This window comes from Rhinolophus sinicus, chromosome 4 (assembly GCF_057876585.1).
Source record: "Rhinolophus sinicus isolate RSI-liver-muscle chromosome 4, RSI-T2T, whole genome shotgun sequence".
Taxonomy (NCBI): domain Eukaryota; kingdom Metazoa; phylum Chordata; class Mammalia; order Chiroptera; family Rhinolophidae; genus Rhinolophus; species Rhinolophus sinicus.
Genome location: NC_142504.1, coordinates 63,794,811 through 63,821,140, shown reverse-complemented (window position 1 = coordinate 63,821,140; position 26,330 = coordinate 63,794,811). Strand labels below are relative to the sequence as shown.

General features: G+C 38.2%; 1 protein-coding gene across 9 annotated transcripts in view; it reads left to right on the top strand.

The window, feature by feature from the left end:
* Positions 1-26,330, top strand: part of CEP192 (centrosomal protein 192) — a 160,141-nt gene that overhangs the window by 11,947 nt on the left and 121,864 nt on the right. For 8 of the 9 annotated variants that reach the window (XM_074340409.2, XM_074340412.2, XM_088797891.1 and 5 more), the window contains 6 exons: positions 7,587-7,750; positions 11,254-11,303; positions 13,799-13,919; positions 21,918-22,066; positions 23,875-24,019; positions 24,466-24,599. In XM_074340409.2, the coding sequence (XP_074196510.2) occupies positions 7,587-7,750; positions 11,254-11,303; positions 13,799-13,919; positions 21,918-22,066; positions 23,875-24,019; positions 24,466-24,599 (763 nt within the window). The remainder of the gene's footprint in view (positions 1-7,586; positions 7,751-11,253; positions 11,304-13,798; positions 13,920-21,917; positions 22,067-23,874; positions 24,020-24,465; positions 24,600-26,330) is intronic. The other variant, XM_074340413.2, reaches the window with a different exon arrangement.

Sequence of the window (26,330 nt, the reverse complement as noted above, 5' to 3'; positions counted from 1 at the left end):
ATTGTTTGTTATTTTGTTGTTGAGTTGTATAAGTTCCTTGTATGTATATTTTGGATATTAGCCCCTTATCAGAGGCATGGTTTGCAAAAATCTTCTCCCATTCGGTTGGCTGCCTCTTTATTTTATTGATGGTTTCTTTTGCTGTGCAAAAGCTTGTTAGTTTGATATAGTCCCTTTCATTTATTTTAGCTTTTACTTCCCTTGCCTTTGGAGTCAAATTCATAAAATGCTCTGTGAAGCCAAGGTCCATAAGTTTAGTACCTATGTTTTCTTCTATGCAGTTTATTGCTTCAGGTCTTACGTTTAAGATTCCGTTTTCTTTTTGCCATTCTGATTGGGTGTTTTCTACTACCTTGTCTTCCAGATTGCTCATTCTATCATCTGCTCTATGTAGTCTGCTGGTGATTCCTTCTAGTGCATTCTTCATTTCAGTTATTGTATTTTTTACTTTTGATTGGTTCTTTTTTATGGTTTCTATGTCCTTTTTTATGCTTGCAATCTCTTTGTTGAAGTTCTCACTAAGTTCCTTGAGCATCCTTATAACCATTGTTTTGAACTCTCTAGCTGGTGTGTTGCTTGCCTCCATTTCATTTAATTGTTTTTCTGGATTTTTCTTCTGTTCTTTCATTTGGGATGTATTTCTTTGTTTCTTCATTTTGGCTGCCTCTGTGTGTTTTTTTCTATGTATTAGGTAGGTCTGCATTGTCTCCCAGTCTTGGATGAGTGGCCTTATGTAGTAGGTGTCCTGTGGGTTCCATAGGCAGTCGCTCCCTGGTCACCTAGGCCAGGTGCTCCAGGAATGTCCCTTGTGTGGGTTGTGTGTGCCCTCCTGTTGCCGTTGAGCCTTGATTGCTTTTGGCATGTCAGTGGGTGGGATTGACCCTAAGCTGACTGGCTACATCCCCTAAGCTGTGGTTTGGCTACGTCCACAGCTTATGGGCTGCTATCCAGGAGCTTTATCCCATTGCGTGGGATTTGTCCCAGTGGGCTCTGGTGCCTGTTGAGACCAACTTTTGTGTGTGCCACTTGCTGGGCTAATTGTGTGGTGCACTGCTCTGGTCTGAAGCCAACCTCCAAGTATTTTAGTTCTGGAGTCTGTTGAGAGGTCTCTGGTACAGCCCACTTAAGAGGGCTCAGGTCAGCCACTGCCTGTGACTGCCTGGGGGCTACCTGGTAGGAGCTACAAAGTGATCCGTGGTTGTTCGCTGTCTGTGCTAAACCTGGATGCATGTGAGAGAGGCCACGTTGCGAACCCAGGATGACTGCCACCAGTACCAGGTCTGGGTAACTCTGCAAAAAGCCAGGACACCCAGAGGCCTGCTGCCACCTGCTGACTCCCTTAAGGTTTAGACACTCATAAAGCCTGTGTGGTATTCAAGTTGGGTGAGGTAGCGTCTCAGTGAGTCACTAGAGTGGGAAGTGTTGTCACCATGTTAATGTAGACTCTGGTTTGGTGCTAGTGCTGAGCCTGGAGTGACTCAGCAAAAGTCTTGGAGCACACCGAGACCAGTTCCCACCCACCTAGGCCCCACGGACTCTGATAGTTTTCCAAGAAAGAGTGCAATATGGGAGGGACTGGCTGCTCTAGGAGAAAGTGCCTCCTGCAGTGTGCAGGTTGGGTGGGGTGGGGTCCCAACTGAGTCAACAGGGCAGAGCAGTGGAGTTCACCAGGCCAATCAGCTTAAAATTTGGCCTGTGGGGGCAGGCTCAACATAGGAAAGATGGCACCCGTCTGCCAGTTGCTTGGGAGGAGGACCCTTTACTGGGAAACTGCTCACTGTCTTTCAGTCCTTCCCCTGAAACCACATACCTTGCCTCCCGAATGTCTCCGAGGTCTCCTGAGCCCAGGTTGAGTGCCTGCGAGTGAGTGAGTCTGAGTGCAGACCCTTTAAGAGGACAGCTGGATTTCCCTCAGCCTTCTGTCTTATATGGATTGTTAGAATCCTCTCTGGTTTTCACAGCCAGATGTTGTGGGGGGCTTCTCCTCCCAGTACCAGTACTCTGGGCTGGGGATCCTGGTGTGGTGGGCTGGGATCCCTCGCTCCTCTGGGGGAACCTCTGTGGCCAAGATATCCCTCCTGATTCTCACCCGCCCCATGGATGTTTGATGGCAGCCTGTTTTGTGTCTCTGCTCCTCCTGCCAGTCTCAACATGGCTTCTTTATATTCTTAGTTATAAAACTACTGTTCAGCTAGACTTCGATGGTTCTCCAGGTTGATTGTTTTATAATTTAGTTGTAATTTTAATGTGTTCATGGAAAGAAGCAGACACAGTGTTTGTCTACTCCACCAACTTGGATCTCTCTCGTCTCTTGATAACATTTAGATATAAACACTTTCTGTATATCAAAGATGTTAACTCTTTGTATATTCATCCATTCTGTGTTTTGTTTTGTTTTTGTTGATTTTCTTTTTACGGAGTGCCTCTATCTGCTAGGTGTTTCTCCAAGTGTTTAGGGAATATCAGTAAACAAAACTGACATTAAACAAACATTAAAATAATACCAATTTTATAGTATTAATATATTGGAAGGGAAAAGTGCTAAGAAAATAGAACATGATACGGAGAGTTATTAGGAAGGCTGAAGGAAGTGTTCAGTGTGTCTCATTGAGGAAGTATAAGATAATGAGTGAAGACTTGAAGGAGGGAGTTAACCAGGTGGACATCAGGAGGAAGAGGATTTGAGGTAGAGGGTGCAACCAGCGTAAAGGTACTAAGGTAGCAGCAGAGCATACCTAGTATGTTCAAAGCACAGGAAGAAGGCTGCAGTGGGTGAGCAAGGACTTTGACTTTGAGATGGGAAACCATTAGAGGATTCCATCTGAACTATGTTTTAACAGGCTCACTCTGGCTACTGTGTTGAGACTAGACTATTGGGAGGAAGACAAAGTAGAAGACCACTTAGGAGCTTGGATTATCAAGAGAGTGAGGTAGTTGGAGCAGAGAAGAGCAGCAAGGTTTGATGTTCAGAAGCTTCAATATTAAGAAGTGGGGAGAGGAGGAAAGGCATGAATAAGAATTAGTGATCAGAGATAGGAAGAAAACAGTGTATTGGAAGTCACATGAAGAACATATATAAAAGAAGAGAGTGGTTCAGTTGTGTCTAATAAAATGAAGACTAAGTAGTCACCATTGGTAACCCTGACAAGTGATTTTTTGGATGTAGGGGGAGGCATAGTAGTGTAATAGAGTGAGTCTACAGGACTCACAGAATGGGAAGTTAGTTTTGGAGACTGAGCGTAGACAGCTTGTGGAGTTTTGCTGGAAAAGAACAGAGAAACAGGGCTGTGATAGCTGGTAGGTGTAGGGGTCAGGAGAAGTTTTTCTTTTTTGTGTGGTGGGATGAGTTACCGCATGTTTAGTTGGTAATAGGAATAATCGGGAAGGGGAAAATTTGATCATGTAGAAAGAGAAGAGACTTGTTGGAGCAATGTCTTTGCATAAATAACACAGGCTGGGATCTAGCATGCAGAGTAGGGAATAAGTTCAGAGGGATTGGACCGTGGATAGTTCCTTTGTATTAACAGACAGGGAGGCGGAATATGTGGGTACATGTGATGGTAAGAATCTATGGAAGTTGTTTTTTCAGTGCTTGAGGTTTCTCAGTAAAGTCGGAGGCATGGCCATCAACTCAGTGAAGGTGGACAAGGAGGAGTTGCTGATTTGAAAAGAGAGATGTAAACAGTCCTATAGGAGTGTGGAAAAGTGAACAGACAAGGGGAATGGTAGGATTATCAGACAGCATCAGGAGCCCCACTTGAGGGTCATGGTCATCAATTTAGTGTTACATCAATTGCTCAGTGTGATTGTGATGTTTTCTCCAACCACATTCAGCTGTAGGAGTGCTGGCAAAGTGTGAGTGGGGAGTTGGGGTTAACCAGGAATAGTTTGATGCAGGGAGTGAGGGACAAGGGAGTTGAGGTGTATCACTATTTATAGGATTTAGGTTAAGGAAGAGGAGAGGATATCAGAAGGGTGAGGGAGTGTGTGAAATGTGGCAGTGTGAATGGATTGGCAGCTTGGGAGGGTCAAAGGATTTTAGAGTTGTGATACTAAGGTAGATGACATGGGGGTAGTAGGTGATTCTAAGTGGGGAGGCTTTCGGGAGAGTGATCTAGAAGTGGTACTGAGGGGCACAGAGGACTGCATATTACATTTCCATGCTGTGGAAAAGACAACAGTCCTGTCCTCATTTGACAGAGCTAAGGGGGAGCAATGTTCTCCCAGGACATACAGGTTTTCATTAAAGCAGTGAGGTGAAACGAATGTTTAGAGAAGGGGTTCAGGAATAACACAATTTTGCTGATCCAGCACTGTAACTTGTAGAAGGCACAGTGGAGGGGTTTGTGTACTAGGAAGGGAAGAGAAGGGATGTGCAGTCTTACGGCGTTTGGCGTGCCAGCAGGAGGGGTCCTGAACTTGTAGGGACTGAAGTAGGTGCAGAGGGCAGCATGAAGCTAGTCTCCCTGAACTGATGTTGGTGATGAGTCAGTGGATGTGGGGGGACGTTGGGAGTAACCCCTTGCTGCTTTTTGATGGAGGTAAGGAGATCTAGAGAAGTGGTCTTGTTGACCCCTGTTAGTGGAAGATAGAAGACCCGCTGGCCTCATTCTTGACTCCTGTTGGGGAAAGGGGAGTGCTTTGGGGTAGCTCTTGCCTCTGTTGAATAATCTGAAGACCTGGGTTTTAGTCTGGTGCAAGGGCCTCCTGTGGCTACTGTGATGGAGGGTCCATAGCCATGGTCTTAGTCCCCTTGTGAGGGATGGCTTCTGTGACCCCTTCTGGGGGAGGGCAGAATGTATATATTTCAAATGTCCTTATTCTAACCTTTGAATTAATTAATCTTTTAGATGAATATGGAATTTAAAGATGAAAATAATTTTCACAAAATTTTGAGGGCATTGCTTCATAGTATGAGAAGCTTGATGTTATTTTGATACTTGATCCTTTGTATCTAAACTATTTTTTTCTCTCTGGAAACTCACAGTCCTACAGAGTGTCTGGTGGATGGGGTTTCCACCCACCTCCTCTATTCACTAAATTCTGATTGGCATCAGTCCAGAGAGTTCCGTGCTTTAGTCGTAGATAATTAACGTGTTTCCCCAAAAATAAGAACTAGCTGGACCATCAGCTCTAATGTGTCTTTTGGAGCAAAAATTAATGTAAGACCGGGTCTTATTTTACTATAAGACCCGGTATAGTATAGTATAATATAATATAATATAATATAATATAATATAATATAATATAATATATAATATAATATAATGTAATGTAATATAATATAATTTGGGTCTTACGTTAATTTTTACTCCAAAAGACGCATTACAGCTGATGATCCGGCTAGGTCTTATTTTTGGGGAAAGATGGTATTACTTTGACAAATTTCTATTTTTCTCTCTTTTTTTTGGAGCTACTATTTTGTAGTGCTTGGGTTGATCCAATTCTATTGTGTTTTTTTCCTATTTTTTTTTTCTTTTGCAGTGCAAAAACACAATGTTCTAGATAAGTTCCTAATTTTTTTTCATCCTTCTATTAAATCATTTGGCAGCCATAATTTTCAGATGTTTTCTTCTGGTTTTTTTTTTTTTTTTTTTTAATGGCTGCTTTTTGTGTAGGTAATAGCTACTTGAATGTTTCTGAGGATTCTAATTGAGATTTTTTTCAAATTTCTATTAATTATTCCTTGTCTCTGGGGTTATTTGTTTAGTTTGTTCATCTTTATTTTTTATCACTTGAGCTGTTCCTTCTCAAACTGTGTCTGGTTTGTGGCTGTCTTCTGGGTTGGTAGTGTGGGCATCCTCAGATGTTGGGTGTCCAGATCTCATTTCCGTTAGGTCTCTATGTGAATGGGGCAGCACTCCTGGCCATCTTTACTTTGGGGTGAGCAGGCTGCTGTGGGAGCGTGGGGGGTGGGAATCTTAAATTCTTGCCAGGTGTTTAATGCTTTGTTCTGGGCTGCTGTAACTACCATAGCTTCATTCTGCACAGGTGTTTCGTGTGCCTTGTCTGTGGAAGAGCCTTCTTCCCAGGTGTTCAGTGTCATGTTGACGTTGCTGTTTTGTTTGTGTGCGTTGGGGAGCAGGAGTGGCGTACTGCCTGGCATGGTCCTCTGAAAGACTTTCAGTCAGCAACTCTCTCCTGCTCTTGCCTCCTGTCCTCCATCCAACTGTAGTCAGGAAACATTACTGCGGTTCTTCCAGGCAGATTTCCTTCTGGGCCCTTTTGTTTTTGTTCTGGACCACATCTTTCTTTTCTCCTGTATCTCCCATCTGCTTTTCAGATTCTAGAATCTGACATAAGCTTGGGCTAGGACTGGTTGCTGTCATCTAGAGTGCTTCACTTTTTTAGCTGTCCTTAAGTGGCCTTTTAATGGACTCCTGGAATTGTTTGACATTTTTACTTGAAGCTTATGATTTGAAAAATGTCGATGGACTAATAAAAACAAGGGATAGCTATTGTTTTGAGGATGTAGATTTTGGGGTTGGTAGTGATTAATTTAGAGTGCCCTTAACTGTCTCTATTATCCTAAAGTTCTAATAGTCACACTACTTGCTTTTCTTAGGCAAGGGCTTTAAAATATGAAAATTAACTTAAATGTCCCATCTTTTTTATTTATTTCATGTCACCTTCTTGCTCCCTGCCCCCTTTTCTTTTTGTCTTCTCTACCACATGACTGTATCCATTTAAAGTCTTTGTACCTACACCTACCCTCTCTTTTATTCAGCTTCTATTTGGGGTGAAAGTTTCCTATACCTACCTATGAATTCACCTTTGATTTAAGCTAATGACTTTTTATGTATTACAAGAAAGAGATGGGGTAGCTGGGAAGTAAATTAGAGTTGGAGAGTTGCCTTAGGCACAAAGCGTTAGAATTTGGAATATATGAAAGGGCTAATTTCTTTTCATCCATCCTGGCCCAATCTAAGCCTGGCCCTAGGTGTCAGTCTGTCAAATGATAAATTTGTTGCAGTTAGTGCAGTTCCTGCAGTTCCATTTCTGCCCATCCTCTTGCTGGTGAAATGCTATAAATCCAACACTTTACAGTAGATTAGGAGGAAATTTGCTTTTGAGGAAAAACGTTTTCATCCATATATATAAAACAACAGAGGTAGATAGAAAGATGAGGACAAGAACAGTGTCAGGAGCTAACAGTAAAACTTTTGAAGCATTTAGTAGTGCAGAGAATCAGCTATTTGGCAAATATACTAGTATCCTTTAAGTCTGTCTTGTTTTTAGAAAGCTGACTTTTTCTCTAGATATGATAGGGTCAGAGATACTTATTTGGGAAAGAAAAAACCTCATTGTATCACCTGAGAGGTACAGTCGCAGTATGATAATGTATTTGATTTCAGTAGACTGTTCATCACTGGACCCAAAGTGACAGTGCAGTCCCTAGGACACTCATGGTGTTACCAGTTGTAGTTTCTGTCTGGTCCCAGAAATGTTTCTTTTCACTGTATCCACTTTTTTCTTTTTGAGAGATACAGTGCATAAGTGATTAATGAATAGATTATAGATTTACGCAAGGTACCTAACATTTCATCATCATTCTATTCCCTTAGTAAAAAATGTTCTGTCTTTAGGAAAAAGAACCATATAGAAAGTCAACATTTGTCAGATGCTGTCCTCAAAGAGTCAGCTTTTCCCAGCAGTCTAGCAAAGACAGAAGAAGAAGAGGATAAAACTGGAGAATCCTTTCAGAGCCAAGATCCTTGCGTTAAGATTTTACCACTGGAACAAGTGCAAGGTACTGAAGTATAAGAAATTGTTTCTTTCTTTTTTAATTTTATTGGGGAATATTGGGGAACAGTGTGTTTCTCTAGGGCCCATCAGCTCCAAGTCGTTGTCCTTCAATCTAGTTGTGAAGGATGCAGCTCAGCTCCAAATCCAGTCGTCATTTTCAATCTTAGTTGCAGGGGGTGCAGCCAGCCCACCATCCCATGTGGGAATAGAACCAGCAGCCTTGTTGAGAGCTCGCGCTCTAACCACCTGAGCCATCCGGCTGCTCCAAGAAATTGTTTCTTAATGCATATATTTTAATTTCCTTTCTTATTTCTCTATCTTTGAACTGGTATTTATCTTAAGCTATGATACTGTCAACTGAAAATGCTTTGGTTTGGCATTTACCTATTAATATCATGGCATTTACCTATTAATTATCATTTGCCTATTAATACCATGTTTGTAATACTTTCATAGAAAAAAGTCTCTTAATCTCTTAAATGTCATTACTGATTAAGCTGAAATCTCCTTTCCTTTGGAAGTCATGCTGTCTGATGACCACAGTACACTTCATGTTTGAGACAAGGAGACTGTTTCTAATACACCTTTCACATTTCTCCCCACCAATTAATTTATATTCTTAATAGTTATTTTTGTTCCTAAACTTATTTTTATAAGAATTATAAATTCTAAAATTATTTTTTCTAAGAAAACCAAGTTGAACACTTTGGAGTCATATGAAAAATTGCTATCAAATTAGATCTGGGACAGAATTACAAAAATGTGGGGAAAAATTTAAAATAAATAAATTTAGACTTCTGCTGTCAAATTTAAATACATTCTACATTCTCTTTTTTCAAAGAAATCAAGACTAGAAATTGAAAACTAATACAGACTTACGTAGCAAAGATAACTTCAAACTGTGGTTCATACTCAAAAGGCCTTGCTTTGAGCCCATGTCTAAGATTGATGAATGAATGCACATTTTTACGTTTAAGTTAAAAAAATTGAAGGAATATTTATATTTCTCCTGATGAAAAATATCAAATATAGATAAAAGGTCTGACCACTAAGTTCACGAATTCATCCTAGAAAAAGTGCTACGTATCTCATTGCTGAATATCACTATGGTCACCTTCAAAGTACTCCCCTTGGAGTACGCCTAGTCCATCCTTCAAAGCAATTTTGGAACTCTTTCTGGAATGGCCGTCAGAGCTGTGGTCGTATTACCCTTGATGTACTGAATGTCATTCAGATGTTTTCCTTTCAGTATTTCCTTTATCTTCGGGTAAAGAAAGAAGTCATTGGGGGTCAGATCAGGTGAGTAGGGAGGGTATTCCAATACAGTTATTTGTTTACTGGCTAAAAACTCCCTCACAGACAGTGCCGTGTGAGCTGGTGCATTGTCGTGATGCAAAAGCCATGAAGTTTTGGAGAAAAGTTCAGGTTGTCTAACTTTTTCATGCAGTCTTTTCAGCACTCCCAAATAGTAAACTTGGTTAACTGTTTGTCCAGTTGGTACAAATTCATAATGAACAATTCCTCTGATACCAAAAAAGGTTAGCAACATCGTTGCAACAAGTTAGCGAACTTAATTGTCAGACCACTTATGAAAGTAGAATAGTATTAACACACACTCACAAGCAATAAAAGAAGAAATAGATAAATTGGACTTCATCGAAATTGAAAACTTTTGTGCTTCAAAGATACTCACTATCAAGGCAATGAAAGGTAACCAAAAGTTGGGAGAAAAATATTTGAAAATCTTATATATGATAAGGGACTAGCATTCAGAATGCATAGTTTTGCAACTCAGTAAAAAGACAAATAATCCAATGCTGTGTGTAAATGGGCAAAGGATTTCAATAAACATTTCTCTAAAGAACTTGTACAAATGGCCATTAAACACATGAAAATACGGTCAGCATCTTTAGTAATCAGGGAAATGCAAATCAAAATCACGAGATACCACTTCACACATACTGGAGTAGCTGTAATAAAAAAGATGGAAAATAGCAAGTGTTGGTGAGTTTATAGAGAAATTGAAACCCTCACCCATTGCTGGTGAGGATATAAAATAGTACAATTGCTGTGAAGTTTGGCAGTTCTTCCAAACATTAAAAATAGTGATTCAGCAATTCCAGTCCTAAGTGTATATCTAAGAGAAATTAAAACATGTGTCCATACAAAAACTTGTACGTGAATGTTCAGAGCACCATTAGTCACAATAACCAATAAGTGGAAATAACCTAAATTTTCATCAACTGATGAATGTATGAACAAAATGTAGTGTATATTCATATAATGGAGTAGCATTCAGCCATAGAAAGGAGTGAAGTATGTGACCTAATATGGATGAACCTTGAAAGCATGTTAAATGGAAGAAGGCAAACACAAAAGGCCACATGCTGTATGATTTTATTTATGCATCGGTAAATCTATAGATATACAACAGGCAAATTGATAGAGACAGAATGTAGATTAGTGGTTGCTAAGGCTTGGGGTGAGGGGAGTGACTGCTAATGGGTACAGTTTTTTTTTCCTGTAGTAATGAGAATATTTTTGAACTAGAGACAGAATATGGTTGCACAGCCTTGTGAATATACTGGAAACCACTGAATTTTACACTTTAAGAGGGTGATTTTGTGATATATAAATTTTATATCAGTTAAAAAAAAGCTCTCCGTACCTAGCCCATAGTTTCAATTAGTACTGTGTTTCCCTGAAAATAAGACCAGGTCTTATATTAGGGTTTGCTCCAAAAGATGCATTTGGGCTTATGTTCAGGGCATGTCCTTCTGAAAAATCATGCTAGGGCTTATTTTCCGGTTAGGTCTTATTTGCAGGGAAACATGGTATAAGACTTTGTTGTACTTGCTTCATCTCTTCTGGTTTTTTATTTTTTTTTCTGTTATTTGAAAATTCCAGACATCATTTTATTCCTATATATTTCAGTATGCATCTCTGAAAATATGGCCATACTATGACATATCCACAGAGCTATTAATATCACTAACAAACTTAATAATTCTTTCATTATCATACAGTACTCTAGTGTGTATTCAATTTACTAATTATCTCAGTTGGTTTGCTTGAATTGAGGTCCAAGGAAGGTTACATTATGTTATGGTACATTTGTCTTAAGTCAATGCATTATAGAGATAGGCTTGGTTGAGTCACCCTGTAGATTGTGCCACTGTTTGGATTTGTCTGTTTGCTTACTCATGGTGTCGTTTTTCTTGTTTCTTTCTTCCCCTATCTTCTGTAAAACATGACACTTCTTTAAAGGTTTGATCAGATTCATATACAAGGGGTTTTGGCATGTGTATAATTTTGTACGTTTCCCCACCCTAACAGTTTTTTAATTTAACTGACCGATGGTGGGTTCCAGAGCATCATTTAAAAGTGCTGTGTTTATTTAAAGGGAAAAATGTTTAGTTCATTAATTTAATAATTTTAGATATTGTTGGGTATTTAGTTAATAAAATAACTTGGTCTCTCAGTTTGCATTTTTGTTTTCTTAAACAGATTTACCTGTTGATTTTTGTTTACAATCATGGATGAATAATGAGAATAAGGTAATCTTTTATCTATTTGTTATCAATTTCTTGAGTGTTTAAAAGAGTGAGATTTCCTATTTCACATATACAAATGCTAAGTAGTACTAATATTAGTTAGAAGTCTTCTACTTGTCAATAGCAAAAATCCAAGATACTTCTTTAAGTAAGTAGGCAGTTAAAAGTAGTGCTGGTCCAAGGGCTGTGTATTCCTGGGTTTCTTGTGTTATCAGGATTGGCGGCTTCTATGCTCTACTTCACTTGGTGCCTGCTCCCTCTAGAATGTTGCCTCCATGAGAGTAAGTGTTTTTCTTTGTTCTGTTTAGTGTATTCTGAGTGTCTGGCACATAGTTGGCACATAACTCAATAATTTGTTGAATGATAGGGAAGCTGTCTTTGTTTGTACGCAACCCAAGCCTATGTTCTTAATATTCGTGATCAGAAAAGAAGAGCGTGATCTTTCTTTGGGGTAAATTTTTAAAAAAGAGGACATCTCTAATGAGTCCACTTGGGTTATATGTCCTCCCTTATGCAAATCGCTGAGCCAAGGGGTAGGTTGGGATAAGACACTGATTTGTGAGCTGGACCTTAGGTTCACTTCTCTGTATGTATGTACGTGCGTATGTGTGCATTAGGGTCTATATGTGCACAGATAGAGGAATGTGACTGACAACCCTACCAGGAACACATGAAGTAAAAAGAGATGGTCTCCTCAAAGGAAGGGATGCTGAGCAGATAAACAGTCTGTCCAACGTAAACAGTGAACTGGAATTTTAGGCTATAGTCTCCAGTACTTCTAAAACTTATAAAAAGGAGATGCAATTTTTGTTTTATCTTCATAAGAATTTTTAAGATTATTTTTATAAAATGATTACAGAAGGGTTAAAAGTAAGAGTTACTTCCCTACGCCAGGGGTTGGCATACTGTAGCTCATTGTCCAGATCTAATCTGCTGCCTGTTTTTGTAAAATTGTATTGGAACGCAGCCATGCTCATTTGTTTCTATATTGTTAATGGCTGTAACAGCTGAGTTGAGAAGTTGTGACAGATTAAGCTGGCAAAACCTGAAATAGTTACTATCTGGACCTTTATAGAAAATGTTTGTTGACCCTTGCTTCATAAGCTTGCTTCAAGATACTATCGAGAACTCCGTTCACTCTGCCATGCTTGGTGCCTTACACATGGGCCAACTGAACTAGACAAACCCTGGAAAAGTCTCTATTCTGCTAAAGTGGTGCAGCTCTTGCTGCACCCTGTATGTAATCACTAATAACTTTCAAGGGTGAGAGGTGCTTTTTATAAGAAACTCAGGTGTCAAATTGAAATTGAGTCAGAAAGGGTGATTTCTTTGAACATTTTTTAAAAAATTGTTTCTAAAAAGAGCGAACATAACTTTTCCCATTGATACAGAATTTATTTTATTAGAATGGTTGAAGAATTGACTTCTTGAAAGTATTAGAAATCGTTGATAATAAAAGAGATGGACCATAAAAGTGGAAAGCAACGAAACAAGTATAGAAACATGAACACTTGATAAAAAGAATGAAGAAGTAACAGTGGGAGAAAATGTATTAAAAAACCTAGATCAGTGGGAGCTACTATTGCATTTGACTTGATTTAGTTTTGACTGCCCTGGTAGTCAAGACAGTGCAAGAAGTGTGTCTTGGTAGGTTGTATGTCTAAGAGCTGCACCACTTCAGCAGATTAGAGACTTCTCCAGGGTTTGTCTAGTTCAGTTGGCCCATGTGTGAGGCACCAAGCATGGCAGAGTGAACGGAGTTCTTGATAGCATCCATGACCAAAGAGGCAGAGGTGTTTTACATATTGTGCTTTCTCATACAGATTTATCCCCAGTTTTTTATTATGAAAAATTCCAACACACAGGGCTTCTATTCCACAGTAGTGGCCCCTGGTGCCTTAGATCTTTATGGGCATAACTCAGCACTGCCCTCTATAAGTATGTAATTGCATTGAAAACCCATAGTTTTTTCTTAAAACTTAGTGTGCATTTTGCAGTCTAGTTCTTAAGATGATATTGTTTGGTACATGATATGATTATGAAATAAAATCAACACTTAGAAGGAAATGTGACATTTTATTCTGGGCCCGAGTATCCTTAGCAAACTGCTGTATACCTTTAGGGTTACAGGGTCCCTGGGCTGAGGAGCAGAGAAATTAATTGCTCCAATGTACTAGGTTGCTGAGTTCAACTATGCTATTATCTCCACTTCTTATCGTAAGCCTTGTGTGTCTCAAATTCAATTGTATATTAGTATACCAACTACATTATTAGGTCTTCCAAACATGTGCACAGTTTGAGACCCTAAATTTTAGGGAGACCCATTGCGGGGGGGTTTGGGGAAGGAGGTGGCATTGGGTTAGGAAGAAAGTTATTAACACAACTAGCCCTTCATTTGAGATACTAAGCACATTGGCGGTCCTTTTTTCATCCTTGTACTTACTATGGTCTTCAAAGCAGTGAGTGTACTTCTCTTACATGCATTTTATTTCTTATAGATTATTGTTCCTGATGCTGGAAAACGTTTTGAAGACAAGAATCCAGACAATGAATTAAGCCATACTAGTTTACTAGAAAATGAGAAACTTATGTCACTGACAAGCTTGGAAGATTATTCTGGTACCGTAAAGTAACTTGTGTTTTCCTAGCCCTTATTACCTTGCCACTCCACGACTTTCTGCCTCTTGGTTGCAGTAGTTCTTATGGCACCTTTTTGTTCATTTGTCTTCTCTTATACTTCCTACTTACCAGCACTCAAATGCCACTTCTGTTATGTGATGGAATTTTTTTATTTTTTATTTTTATTAAATTTATTGGGGTGACAATTGTTAGTAAAATTACATAGATTTCAGGTGTACAATTCTGTATTACATCATCTATAAATCCCATTGTGTGTTCATCACCCAGAGTCAGTTCTCCATCCATCACCATATATTCGATCCCCCTTACCCTCATCTCCCACCCCCCACCCCCCGCCCCCGTTACCCTCTGGCAACCACTAAACTATTGTCTGTGTCTATGAGTTTCTGTTTCTCATTTGTTTGTCTTGTTCTTTTGTTGTTTTTGTTTTATATACCACATATCAGTGAAATCACATGGTTCTCCGCTTTTTCTGTCTGACTTGTTTCGCTCAGCATTACTCTCTCAAGATCCATCCATGTTGTCACAAATGTTCCTATATCATCTTTTCTTACTGCCGAATACTATTCCATTGTGTATATATACCACAACTTCTTTATCCATTCATCTATCGAAGGACATTTTGGTTGTTTCCATGTCTTGGCTACCGTAAACAAAGCTGCAATGAACATTGGAGCACACGTGTCTTTATCTCTAAATGTTTTCAGATTTTTTGGGTAGATACCCAAGAGAGGGATTGCTGGATCATATGGCAATTCTATTCGTAATTCTTTGAGGAACCTCCACACTGCCTTCCATAACGGCTGCACCAGTCTGCATTCCCACCAACAGTGTATGAGGGTTCCTTTTTCTCCACAGCCTCTCCAACATTTGTTACTATTTGTCTTGTTGATGATAGCCATTCTGACTGGGGTGAGGTGATATCTCATTGTGGTTTTGATTTGCATTTCTCTGATGATTAGTGATGTTGAGCATTTTTTCATATGTCTATTTGCCATTTGTATGTCCTCTTTGGAGAAATGTCTCTTCAAGTCCTCTGCCCATTTTTCAATTGGGTTGTTTGTTTTTTTGTTAATGAGTTGTATGAGTTCCTTGTATATTCTGGATACTAGCTCCTTATCGGAGGCACTGTTTGCAAAAATCTTCTCCCATTCAGTTGGTGGCCTCTTTATTTTGTCAATGGTTTCTTTTGCTGTGCAGAAGCTTTTAAGTTTCATATAGTCCCATTCGTTTATTTTAGCTTTTACTTCCATTGCCTTTGGAGTCAAGTTCATAAAATGCTCTTTGAACCCAAGGTCCATAAGTTTAGTACCTATGTTTTCTTCTATGCAGTTTATTGTGTCAGGTCTTATGCTTAAGTCTTTGATCCATTTTGAATTAACTTTGGTACATGGTGACAAATAGCAGTCCAGTTTCATTCTTTTGCACGTGGCTATCCAATTCTCCCAGCACCATTTATTGAAGGGGCTGTCTTTGCTCCATTGTATGTTTTTAGCTTCTTTGTCAAAAATTATCTGTCCATATTTATGTGGTTTTATTTCTGGGTTCTCAATTCTATTCCATTGGTCTATGTGTCTGTTTTTCTGCCAATACCATGCTGTTTTGATGATTGTAGCCCTGTAGTACAAGCCAAAGTCAGGAAGTGTGATACCTCCATTATAGTTCTTTTTCCTTAAGATTGCTTTGGCTATTCGGGGTCTTTTGTGGTTCCAAACAAATCTGATGATTTTTTGTTCTATTTCTTTAAAATATGCCATTGGGATTTTGATGGGGATTGCATTGAATCTGTATATTGCTTTGGGTAATATGGCCATTTTAACTATGTTGATTCTTCCAATCCATGAGCACGGAATGTCTTTCCATTTCTTTGTGTCTTCTTCAATTTCTTTCAAAAATGTCTTATAGTTTTCAGCATATAGGTCTTTCACATCCTTGGTTAAGTTTATTCCTAGGTATTTTATTCTTTTTGCTGCAATTGCAAAAGGAATTGTTTTTCGTATTTCTTTTTCTGAGATTTCATTGTTAGTATATAGGAAGGCAATGGACTTTTGTGCATTGATTTTGTAGCCGGCAACTTGACTGTATTCGTTGATTGTTTCTAATAGCTTTTTGGTGGAGTCTTTAGGGTTTTCTATATATAGCATCATGTCATCTGCAAAGAGTGATAATTTAACTTCTTCATTCCCAATTTGGATGCCTTTTATTTCTTTCTCTTGCCTGATTGCTCTGGCAAGGACTTCCAACACTATGTTGAAAAGCAGAGGTGATAGGGGACATCCCTGTCGTGTTCCTGAACGTAGAGCAAAGGGCTTCAGTTTTTCTCCATTAATTATGAGATTAGCAGAGGGCTTGTCATATATGGCCTTTATTATGTTAAGGTATTTTCCTTCTATACCCATTTTATTAAGTGTTTTAATCATAAATGGATGTTGTATCTTGTCAAATGCTTTTTCTGCATCAATTGATATAATCATATGATTTTTGTCCTTTATTTTGTTTATGTGATGTATCTATCACATTGATGGATTTGCGTATGTTGAACCATCCTTGTGCCCCGGGGATGAACCCCACTTGGTCGTGATGAATAATCTTTTTAATGCATTGTTGTATTCGATTTGCTAGAATTTTATTTAGGATTTTTGCATCGGTATTCATTAGAGATATTGGTCTGTAGTTTTCTTTTTTCGTGCTGTCCTTACCAGGTTTTGGTATCAGGGTAATGTTGGCCTCATAGAATGAGTTAGGGAGTACTGTCTCTTCTTCAATTTTTTGGAAGAGTTTGTGCAGAATTGGTATTAGATCCTCTTTGAAGGTTTGGTAGAATTCACTAGTGAAGCCATCTGGTCCCGGACTTTTGCTTTTGGGAAGGTTTTGGATGACTGATTCAATTTCATTACTGGTGATCGGTCTGTTTAGATTTTCCAGTTCTTCATGGTTCAGCCTTGGAAGGCTATATGTTTCTAAGAACTTGTCCATTTCTTCTAGGTTGTTGAATTTGGTGGCATATAGTCCTTCATAGTATTCTTGGATGATCCTTTGTATTTCTGTGGTGTCCGTGATAACTTCCCCTTTTACGTTTCTGATTTTGTTAATCAGTGTCTTCTCTCTTTTTATCTTAGTAAGTCTAGCCAAGGGTTTGTCAATTTTGTTAATCTTTTCAAAGAACCAGCTCTTTGTCATATTATTTTTTTCTATTGTCTTTTTGTTCTCTATTTCATTTAGTTCTGCTCTAATTTTTGTTATTTCCTTTCTTCTGCTGACCTTGGGTTTTACTTGTTCTTCTTTTTCTAGTTCTTTAAGGTGTAACATGAGGTTATTTATTTGGGAGTTTTCTTGTTTTTTGAGATAGGCCTGTAATGAGATAAATTTCCCTCTTAAAACTGGTTTTGCTGCATCCCCAAAATTTTGGTAGGATGTATTTTCATTGTCATTTGTTTCTATGTATCTTTTGATCTCTCCTCTAATTTCTTCTTTGACCCAGTCCTTCTTTAAAAGTATGTTGTTTAGTCTCCACGTATTTGTGTTTTGTCCCACTTTCTTTTTACAGTTGATATCCAATTTCAAAGCGTTGTGATCAGAGAATATGCATGGTATGATTTCAATCTTCTTAAATTTGTTGAGACTGATTTTATGTCCCAATATATGGTCTATCCTTGAGAATGTTCCATGTACACTAGAAAAGAATGTATAGTCTGATGTTTTAGGATGATGTGCTCTATCAATGTCAATTATGTCCATTTCATCTAATGTGTCATTTAGGGCTACTATTTCGTTATTTATTTTCTGTTTGGATGATCTATCCATAGCTGTCAATGATGTATTTAAGTCCCCTAGTATAATTGTGTTTTGGTCAATTTCTCCCTTTAGTTCTGTTAGTAGTTGCTTGGTGTATTTCGGTGCTCCCTGATTGGGGGCATAAATATTGATGACTGTTATGTCTTCTTGTTGTACAGTCCCCTTCACCATTATGAAATGTCCATCTTTGTCTCTTGTTATCTTTTTCACCTTGAAGTCTGTTTCATCTGATATCATTATGGCTACACCTGATTTTCTCTGGGCATCATTTGCTTGGAGTGTCAATTTCCACCCTTTCACTTTGAGTCTATGCTTGTCCTTGTAGCTGAGATGTGTCTCTTGGAGACAGCATATGGTTGGGTTTAGTTTTTTGATCCAATCTGCTACTCTGTGCCTTTTTATTGGTGAGTTCAGTCCATTTACATTTAGGGTGATTATTGATATGTGAGGATTTCCTGTCATTCTATCTTTAGTTTTCTGGTAAGGCTGTGTCTCCATTGTTTCTTTGCCTTTTTGTTGTTGTCTATTATTTCTGTGTGGTGGTATTCTATGATGTTTCCCTCTGTTTCTTCTTTTATTTCAGTATATATTTCAGTTCTGGATTTATTTTGAGTGGTTACCCTTAAGTTTATGTAAAAGAAAGTTTGATATTTAGAGTATTCCATTTTCTTCAGCACGCTTACTTTCTCCATTCCCATATTCCGGTTCAGGCCTTTACTCTCCCCCTTTTTGAGTTTTGGTTGCCACAAATTGTCCTTGTTGATGGTGGTCGAATAGCCTCCTTTAGTATTTCTTGTAGTGCAGGTCGTGTATTAGAAAATTCCCTCAGCTTCTGTATGTCTGGAAAGGTCTTTATTCCTCCTTCATATCTAAAGGATATCTTTGCTGGATATATTATTCTTGGCTCATGATTTTTCTCTTTCAATAGTTTGAATATTTGGTTCCATTCCCTCCTGGCTTGTAGAGTTTCTGCTGAAAAATCTGATGATAATCTAATGGGCTTTCCTTTGTAAGTTACCGTCTTCTTTTCCCTGGCTGCCTTGAGGATTCTTTCTTTGTCGTTGATTTTAGACAGCTTCAATACAATGTGCCTTGGAGAAGGTCTGTTGGGATTGAGGTAACTAGGTGTTCTATTTGCTTCTTGGATTCGAGGGTCCAGTTCTGTCCACAAATTTGGGAAGTTCTCATCGACAATTTGTTTGAATATATTCTCTGTTCCCTTCTCTCTTTCTTCTCCTTCTGGTATGCCCATTATTCTTATATTGCTCTTTCTGATGGAGTCAGAAAGTTCTTGTAGAGTTCTTTCATTTCTTTTAAGTCTCAAGTCTCTTTCTTCTTCTATCTGTGTCATTTCCAGGTTTCTATCCTCGATGTCACTGATTCTTTCCTCCATCTGGTCAACTCTACTACCTAAGCTGGTTGTTTCATTCTTAATTTCTTCTATTGAGTTCTTAATCTCCAGAAATTCTATTTGGTTCTTTTTTAAAATTTCAATCTCTTTCGTAAAATGCTCATGCTGTTCTTTGATTGAGTTTCTGAGCTCATTTAACTGCCTATTTGTGCTTTCTTGTATCTCGTTGAGTTTTTTCAGAACTGCAATCTTGAATTCTCTGTCATTTAAGTCACATATTTCTGTATCTTTAAGTGCCTTCTCTGGAGATTTTTCAGTTTCTTTCTGAGCTATCTTGTTGCCTTGGTTATTCATGGCGATTACTGGTTTACTATTTCTCTTCCTAGACATCTACAGGAGTGACTTCTGCAACAGGTTGTTAGAAAGCGGTCTTTCTTTTGTTTGCCAGTACGTGTTGGTAGAATGTTTTATTATTTCTCCAACTGCAACTTATTTTTCTTCTCCCACACGGTAGTGCTATGTTTTCTCTGCACTATTCCTGCTTCTCACACAATGGGGGGATTCCTTGGGAGACGGGCTTCTCCTCTGTTAATAGTTCGTCTAGGTCACAGGGCGCAGTGTCCCGGTGGGTATGCGGAGAGCTTTTGATGTTCCAAAGCTCTTCCAGCTCCTGATTCAGAGCCCGTATGTTTCACAGTTCTGTTTACTCCTGCAGGGATCCACCCAGATAGGTGGGGTCAGGGGCGGGGTGAGTTGTGAGAGGTGGCCCAGAGCAATGGCGGCAACCACCAGCACAGCCGGTCCTGCTTCCACAGCTCTCTCCCCTTTGCTGGAACTAGTTGGGCTGTGAATTTGTGTCTGCGGTCACAGGTCTCAAAATAGCAAATTTTCTGTTGTTTTGATCTGACACTGCTACTGTTTCGCTTGTAGCACCGGGCAGGTGGGGGCGGGGCGAGCTCTGGGAGGGGAGGGAGGGGGCAGCTAGTCTCAGTGCCTAAGGCTCCGTTCTCTGCTCGGCAGTGCGGGCTTAAACCACCGTTTTCAGCCTTTTTCCCTCAGTCTTTTCTCTGAGGTCTCTGCCGTGAGCGTTGGGTTCAGCCGTGTTATATGCTGTCCCCTCAGCCCTGTGGAGCCCTGGCGGAGCCCTAGCAGTCCAAGTTCTTCCCTCTCCCGCAGCTGCGGTAGTCCCGGGAAGCAGCGAGCTCGGCGCACTGAGCGAGGTCTGCGTCCTGCGCCTGCGCGGGTCCGTCTCCGCGCACTTCTCCCTTTCCTCCTCCCCCCACTCGCGCGAATCTCCCACCTGTAGGTGATTTCGGTAGTGGGCCTCTTTGTCTTGCCTGTCTGCTGTGCAGGGAGTCCTTTGTGGAGTTTTTGTTGTTCGATTCTTTGTAAATTCCAGGGGAGCTTTACAGAGGCTCACTTCACGCCGCCATTTTTCCGGAAGTCGTGATGGAATTTTTAAAACTTATTTGTATCAATCCTGATATGATTATGCTTATCCCTCGGTTTAGTATCATAAAGGTACAAAGTGGTCACCCTAGGTTTCACTCAGTGTAAAGCACTATGTTAAGAAATTTGGAGAACAATGAAGTATTTAGTCTCTGCTCTCTAAAAGACTGCCAAGTAAGAAAAGAGATGCATAGTTAAACCTCCAACTATATTAAATTACCTCAACAGAACAAATAATACAGGAGTCATAGGAGGGTGACAAATTAATTCTGATTGAGGAAGGTACCTGTGAAGCTTTATTGAAAGAGGATACAGTTTTTCCTCTTTCTTGAAAAGACCTTTAATAGGCCTTAATGTAGATATGGGCAGATAAATATATTTCAAGAAGCGAAAACAGCTTCTGCAAAGGCCCGATGTGGGTGTGGGGTGTAGAATGGTATATAGACTATATTTTGGCAATAGCTAGTGGATTTGTGTGGCAGGTTTTCAGCAGTAGGAGGCTCAGTTGAGGAATGAACCCAGAGAAGTAGGCAGGGACCAAATTATTTATGGCTTTGAAGGCCAGGCTAATGGTCTAAGTGGGATAAATGAAATAAATTCAGGACAGATTTTGCTGCCACAGGCTTTAGATATTTTTGGATGGTGGAATTGTGGATAAGGAATTGTTGACCTGAATTTATACCCATAGAGGTGATATAGCTAAGTCCAGGTTTATGAGCATTTTTAAGACTCTTAATGTTGATTGCAAAATTACTCTCTTTAAAAGGCAGTGATAACTTACAATATCATTACTAGTGATTGAGAGTTCTACTTTTCTCTTGCCCCTGGCTAGGCTGGATGTTAAAACATTAAAAGTCATTGTTAGTGTTGTTTTCTTTGTTTACTTGGAACTTTTTGGTTTTAGTAGAGGTTGAATATTTTTAAATCATATCTATCAGTGTTCAACTTTGTTACATCATTTTTCCTTACTTCTTTCTCAAGATCAGGTGTTTTTTGAGGTTCATTTTACACTTAATCATTAATTCATCAAAAATTTATTTTTACTTCTACTATGTGCTTAACTATCCTTTTTTGATAGAGTTACCCATTTGCTACTCCATTTTCTTAATAACTTGCTCTTTTTTCCACTGATCTTTGATGTCACATTTATTATATCCTAGCTTATGATATATGCCAGGATTTATTTCTGTTCTATCAAAGAAAGTTACATATTTAGTTTTTATTGGAATGCTCATAATCTGTAAATTGAAATTACAATTTTTTTCACATCGAATGTTAAAACAGAATTGCATAGCCATTGACCCATATGTTTTATCAACTTTTTGATTATAGTTCACTCACTACTTTAAAGCCTGCCCTTTTTTCCATTCATTTACTAATAGATGATGATATTGATGATGAAGAGTTTTATGATGATCATTTGGAGGCTTATTTTGAGCAACTGACAATTCCAGGAATGATATATGAAGACCTAGAAGGACAGGAACCTCCAGAAAAACATTTTAAAATACCCACAAGTGATCCCAGTCAGGTATGTTGCAATTGTGGTTTTTCATAAATTTGACATTAGGAGATTATTACTAGTATCATTGGATAGTTAACATAAAAGTTAAGTTTTGGGTTTTCTTTGGATTCTAATTTTCTCCCAATATAAACAGATGAGAAAACCCTTTCCTGTTTCCTCTTACCTTTTCCTCACTGTCGCATCCAGCGCCAACACAGGCAGTGAGGGAACGAGAAAGGGTGGCTTTGGGTTAAGTTTTTAAGAAAGAAACAGAGACTTAATACAGTTAAATCTCAGAAGGCCAGGGGGTCTCACAGTCACCAGAGACTGAAGCCCCAAATGGGGCCAACTGGTGGCTTTTATTTATATTCACACAAGGAAATAGCATTATCTATTCAATGGTCTGTGAATCTCATACATTATTTTACAAAAGTAAATCAAACCAATTATCTTTGTCCCCAAACTAGGTGAGATATGCATCTCCCTGGGGGTAAGTCTCTCACATTGTAACACTTCTGTCGAGATAAGTGGAGAGAGCTGATCTTCATTGCCCTCTGACTTCTCTCACAATCAGTTGAGAGAGGAAAGCCAGAGTCAGCAATGGCTTTTCCCAGGCAGAAGGGAAGGGGAGGCATGGCTCCTTCCCAGATCTTCTAAGGCAGCTCATTGGGGGTCCCCACTCGGTTCCATCTGGCTTGAGTTGTTCGTGGGGAATCTTACTCGTCATTGGCTGCAAACCATCTTTTGAGGACCAGACAAAGAGACATGAGGTGTAAAACATTGAGATAAGCAAAGTCCCAAAAGGGTACAGTCTCACAGACTTTTCTTTCCACAAGGAAAGACATGGGGGGACAGTCTGCTAGGCTGCTGTGTGACAACACCTCATCTACAGAAAAATTAGAAGAGTAGTATAATGAACATCTGTATACACTTTATCCAGAATAACCAATTGTTAACATTTTGCCATCTTTGCATTTTCTTTGTCCCTCCATAAATACTGTATTCCTGAATCATGTGAAAGTAAGTTGCAGATACTATGACATTTTACCCGAATACTTCAGCATTTATCTCCCATATTGAATAGGACATTTTTTCTGCATAATCACAGTTCTGTTATCTAACTTTGATGCGCTAATTTAAATTAATATACAGTCCATATTCACATTTACTCAGTTGTCTCCAAAATGTCCTTTATTTTTACTGTTTTTGATCCAGGATTTAATAAAGGATTATGCTTGCCTTTGGTTGTCATGTCTCTATTCTTTCAGTTTGGAGTAGTTCTTCCTTGTCATTAAACTTTTTGTAAAATGGCCCATAAACTAGATATACCTGATCAATTTTTTCCCTCCTGATTAGATTAACCATTTTGACAAGAATTCAAATTAAATATTTTGCTCATGAGCAGATTAAGATTAAAAGTAGGTGATGTTGTGTACTTCCCATTGCGTCATATCAGGAGACATATAAATCTCTCCCAGTATTGGTGATGTGTTTGATTATCTTGGTTAACGTGGTATCAGCCAGATATCTCCTTGTGAAGGTGCCTTTCTTACCCCCTTTGTTATCAGTAAGTCATCTATGGGATGATACGTTGAGATCATGTGAACATCTGATTCCCCAACAACCTTTCATGGACTGGTTTTAGTATCATTGCTGAGGCCTCCCAGAAATAATTATTACATTGCTAGTTATAATAGTGATTTGTCCAATACCTTCTACATTAACTACCTGGCATCCTTCTGTAAAGAAGACATTCTTGTCACCCCATGTTTTTCCTCTCAAAATGTTTGATTTTAATTTAAAAAATTAATAAAGCTAAGATATTCTTTCCACAGGCAAATGAAAATGGTAGTGTAAACTGTAAATCTCACTCAGAAAATAACAGTTTTCTGATTTTCCGTGCCTCACACTCTTCGGGAAAATCTGAAACAACTCACAAAGAATATGAGGAAGGCCATGTTGTTTGTCTTCCTGAGACCAGTAAGTATTGAAATATGATTCCTTTGTTCCTAAATTCTATTTGACATTGCATTTTTGCAAAAAAAAAAAAAAAAAAAAAAAAAAGTCATGTCTTTATATAATTTAACATGTATTAGCCCTTCTATCCCCTCAAATCATGAAATAGTCAGACTTTTCAAAAGAGCTTTTAATAATACCCGAGTTCATTGGTGCTTTTGAAATACTGTAGTCTGTATTTCTTTATTGTATATTATGACATTTGAGAATTATAAATTAATTCTCTGTATGGTAGCAGTTTGTCACATTTACTTTTGCCTTGTACTGATGGTTATTTTCTCTCATGCAAATTGCTGTATTTGTCATATGAATGCTAAATATTAAGTTTACATAAAATAATTTTAGTAACAAGTTATAGTAGATTACTGAAACTGACATTGCTCCATTTTTTAAAAATTTTTATATTTTAGGTAATTCTATAGGTACTGGAGATAGTAGAAGGCATGTAGATGGTGTGTTACCATTTTCCTCTACTACTTGGAGAACTGATAAAGAGAAAGAAAGGGCAGAAAGTTCGAAGGGTATTGTTCTACATTGTGGCAGAGTAAGTTTATGTGCATTTTCTTTAAATTTTCTATAAAAAGATAAGTCTTTTGTATAATAGCAGTTGTTTTCAAAGCAACAATTGCTGACTTCTGGAAAAATATAGCCAACATAAAAAAATCCTTACTGATAATATTTCTGTGTATATGTATATATATATATATCTTTGATATCACTAAGATGGTATTAAATATGTAATTGTATATATTTGCTTAAATTTAAATATTTAATGACTTAAATTTAGATTATTCATTTTAAAAGTTCTTAAGCTCAGTGTTGACACCTTAAATAAAAAAGGAAACTGATCGTCTTTAACCTTGCTCAAGCATGTTTGTTTTTCATTATTTCATTTTTTGTTTGTTTATTAATGGCACCCCATTACTCCTATGCTTGAAACTTGGTAATCATTTCTGACTCTTACCAATTTTTGTCCCCTTTTAAAAACTAACGTATCCCTCAGGATTGTATGATGGTTTTTAATTTAGAGGGAATGTGTGTGCTTGTATTTATAGAGACAGTTGTTTTATCCTCACAGTAATCCTTTGAGTGTATTAAAGCAGCAAGTGGTAATGGGGTTGTCACTTTAAAGGGATGAAGCTCAGAAGACCTAAATCCTGTCAGTATGTCTTTAGGACTATGTCTTAGACTTACTCTTTCTTGTTCAGGATGCTTACTATCACAGGTGTGATTTATTGCCCCATCTACAGTATTTTTACCACTCTGTTATATTTGTCAACATCAGGTTAATCTTGTTGCATTGGCATATATATATATATATATATTCTCTCTCTCTCACTCTAGATATACATACATATATATGTATATAAAACTATGTATATCTGTACAAATATAGATATATATTCTGCATCTCCATTTCAAATTAATAATCTTTAAATTGCTTTATAATCTGGCCCCTTGTTAATCTGTTTTTCTCTTGTATATTTCTTCTACAAATCCCTGCTCCTCCTTTTTTCTCCCCTCCTTCCCTAATCCAGACTACAATCTTTCCAGTCTCATGTCAAGTCCTTAGTTACTTTCCAGTAACTCTGACTACATTAATTTGTCTGAATTGCTATTATGGTGATTGAATTCTATAGTATAGTACTGTATTATTTATAGGAGTATTTTACTTGTCCAGAAGTTACCTATTCAGCAGCTTCAAGAATTGTTACTCATCAGAGGAGCCAGTAAACATAGAGTACAAAGCCCCTTCCATCAGGTAACCAGAACAGGTGTTCAGAGTCAATGGGTTTTCCTCCTAGGACAGTGCTGTGGATGCTTGGTCATATGTATACTTATCTGACAGTATGAAGTTATAATTCTAATATATTTAGTGAACAGATGATTAGCTGTTAGCTGATTAGAGGTAGCAAATCAGGAAAGAAAAGGGAGACTGCATCTATTAATCTTGATTTTGTCAAAATGTGATAGTTGATAAAATTTATAAATGTGTCTATCTGTGGCTATTTAATTTGGGGTTAAGAACCATTAAATTTTGTTATAGTAGTCATATTTCTAATTAGTGATTATTTGTCACTAACAACAATATTTTTAGTTTTAATGTTCAGTATTCACAAATTGTTAGGCAGCTCGGTCAGGTATTTCAACAAAAAGAATTATCAATATCTTCTCGATGATAGGCATGGTACTTGATGTAGTAGGTCATACAAAGATAATCTCCTTTCATGAAACTTAGTAGGAAAATAAAAGAAATACTTAGATACCATATTTT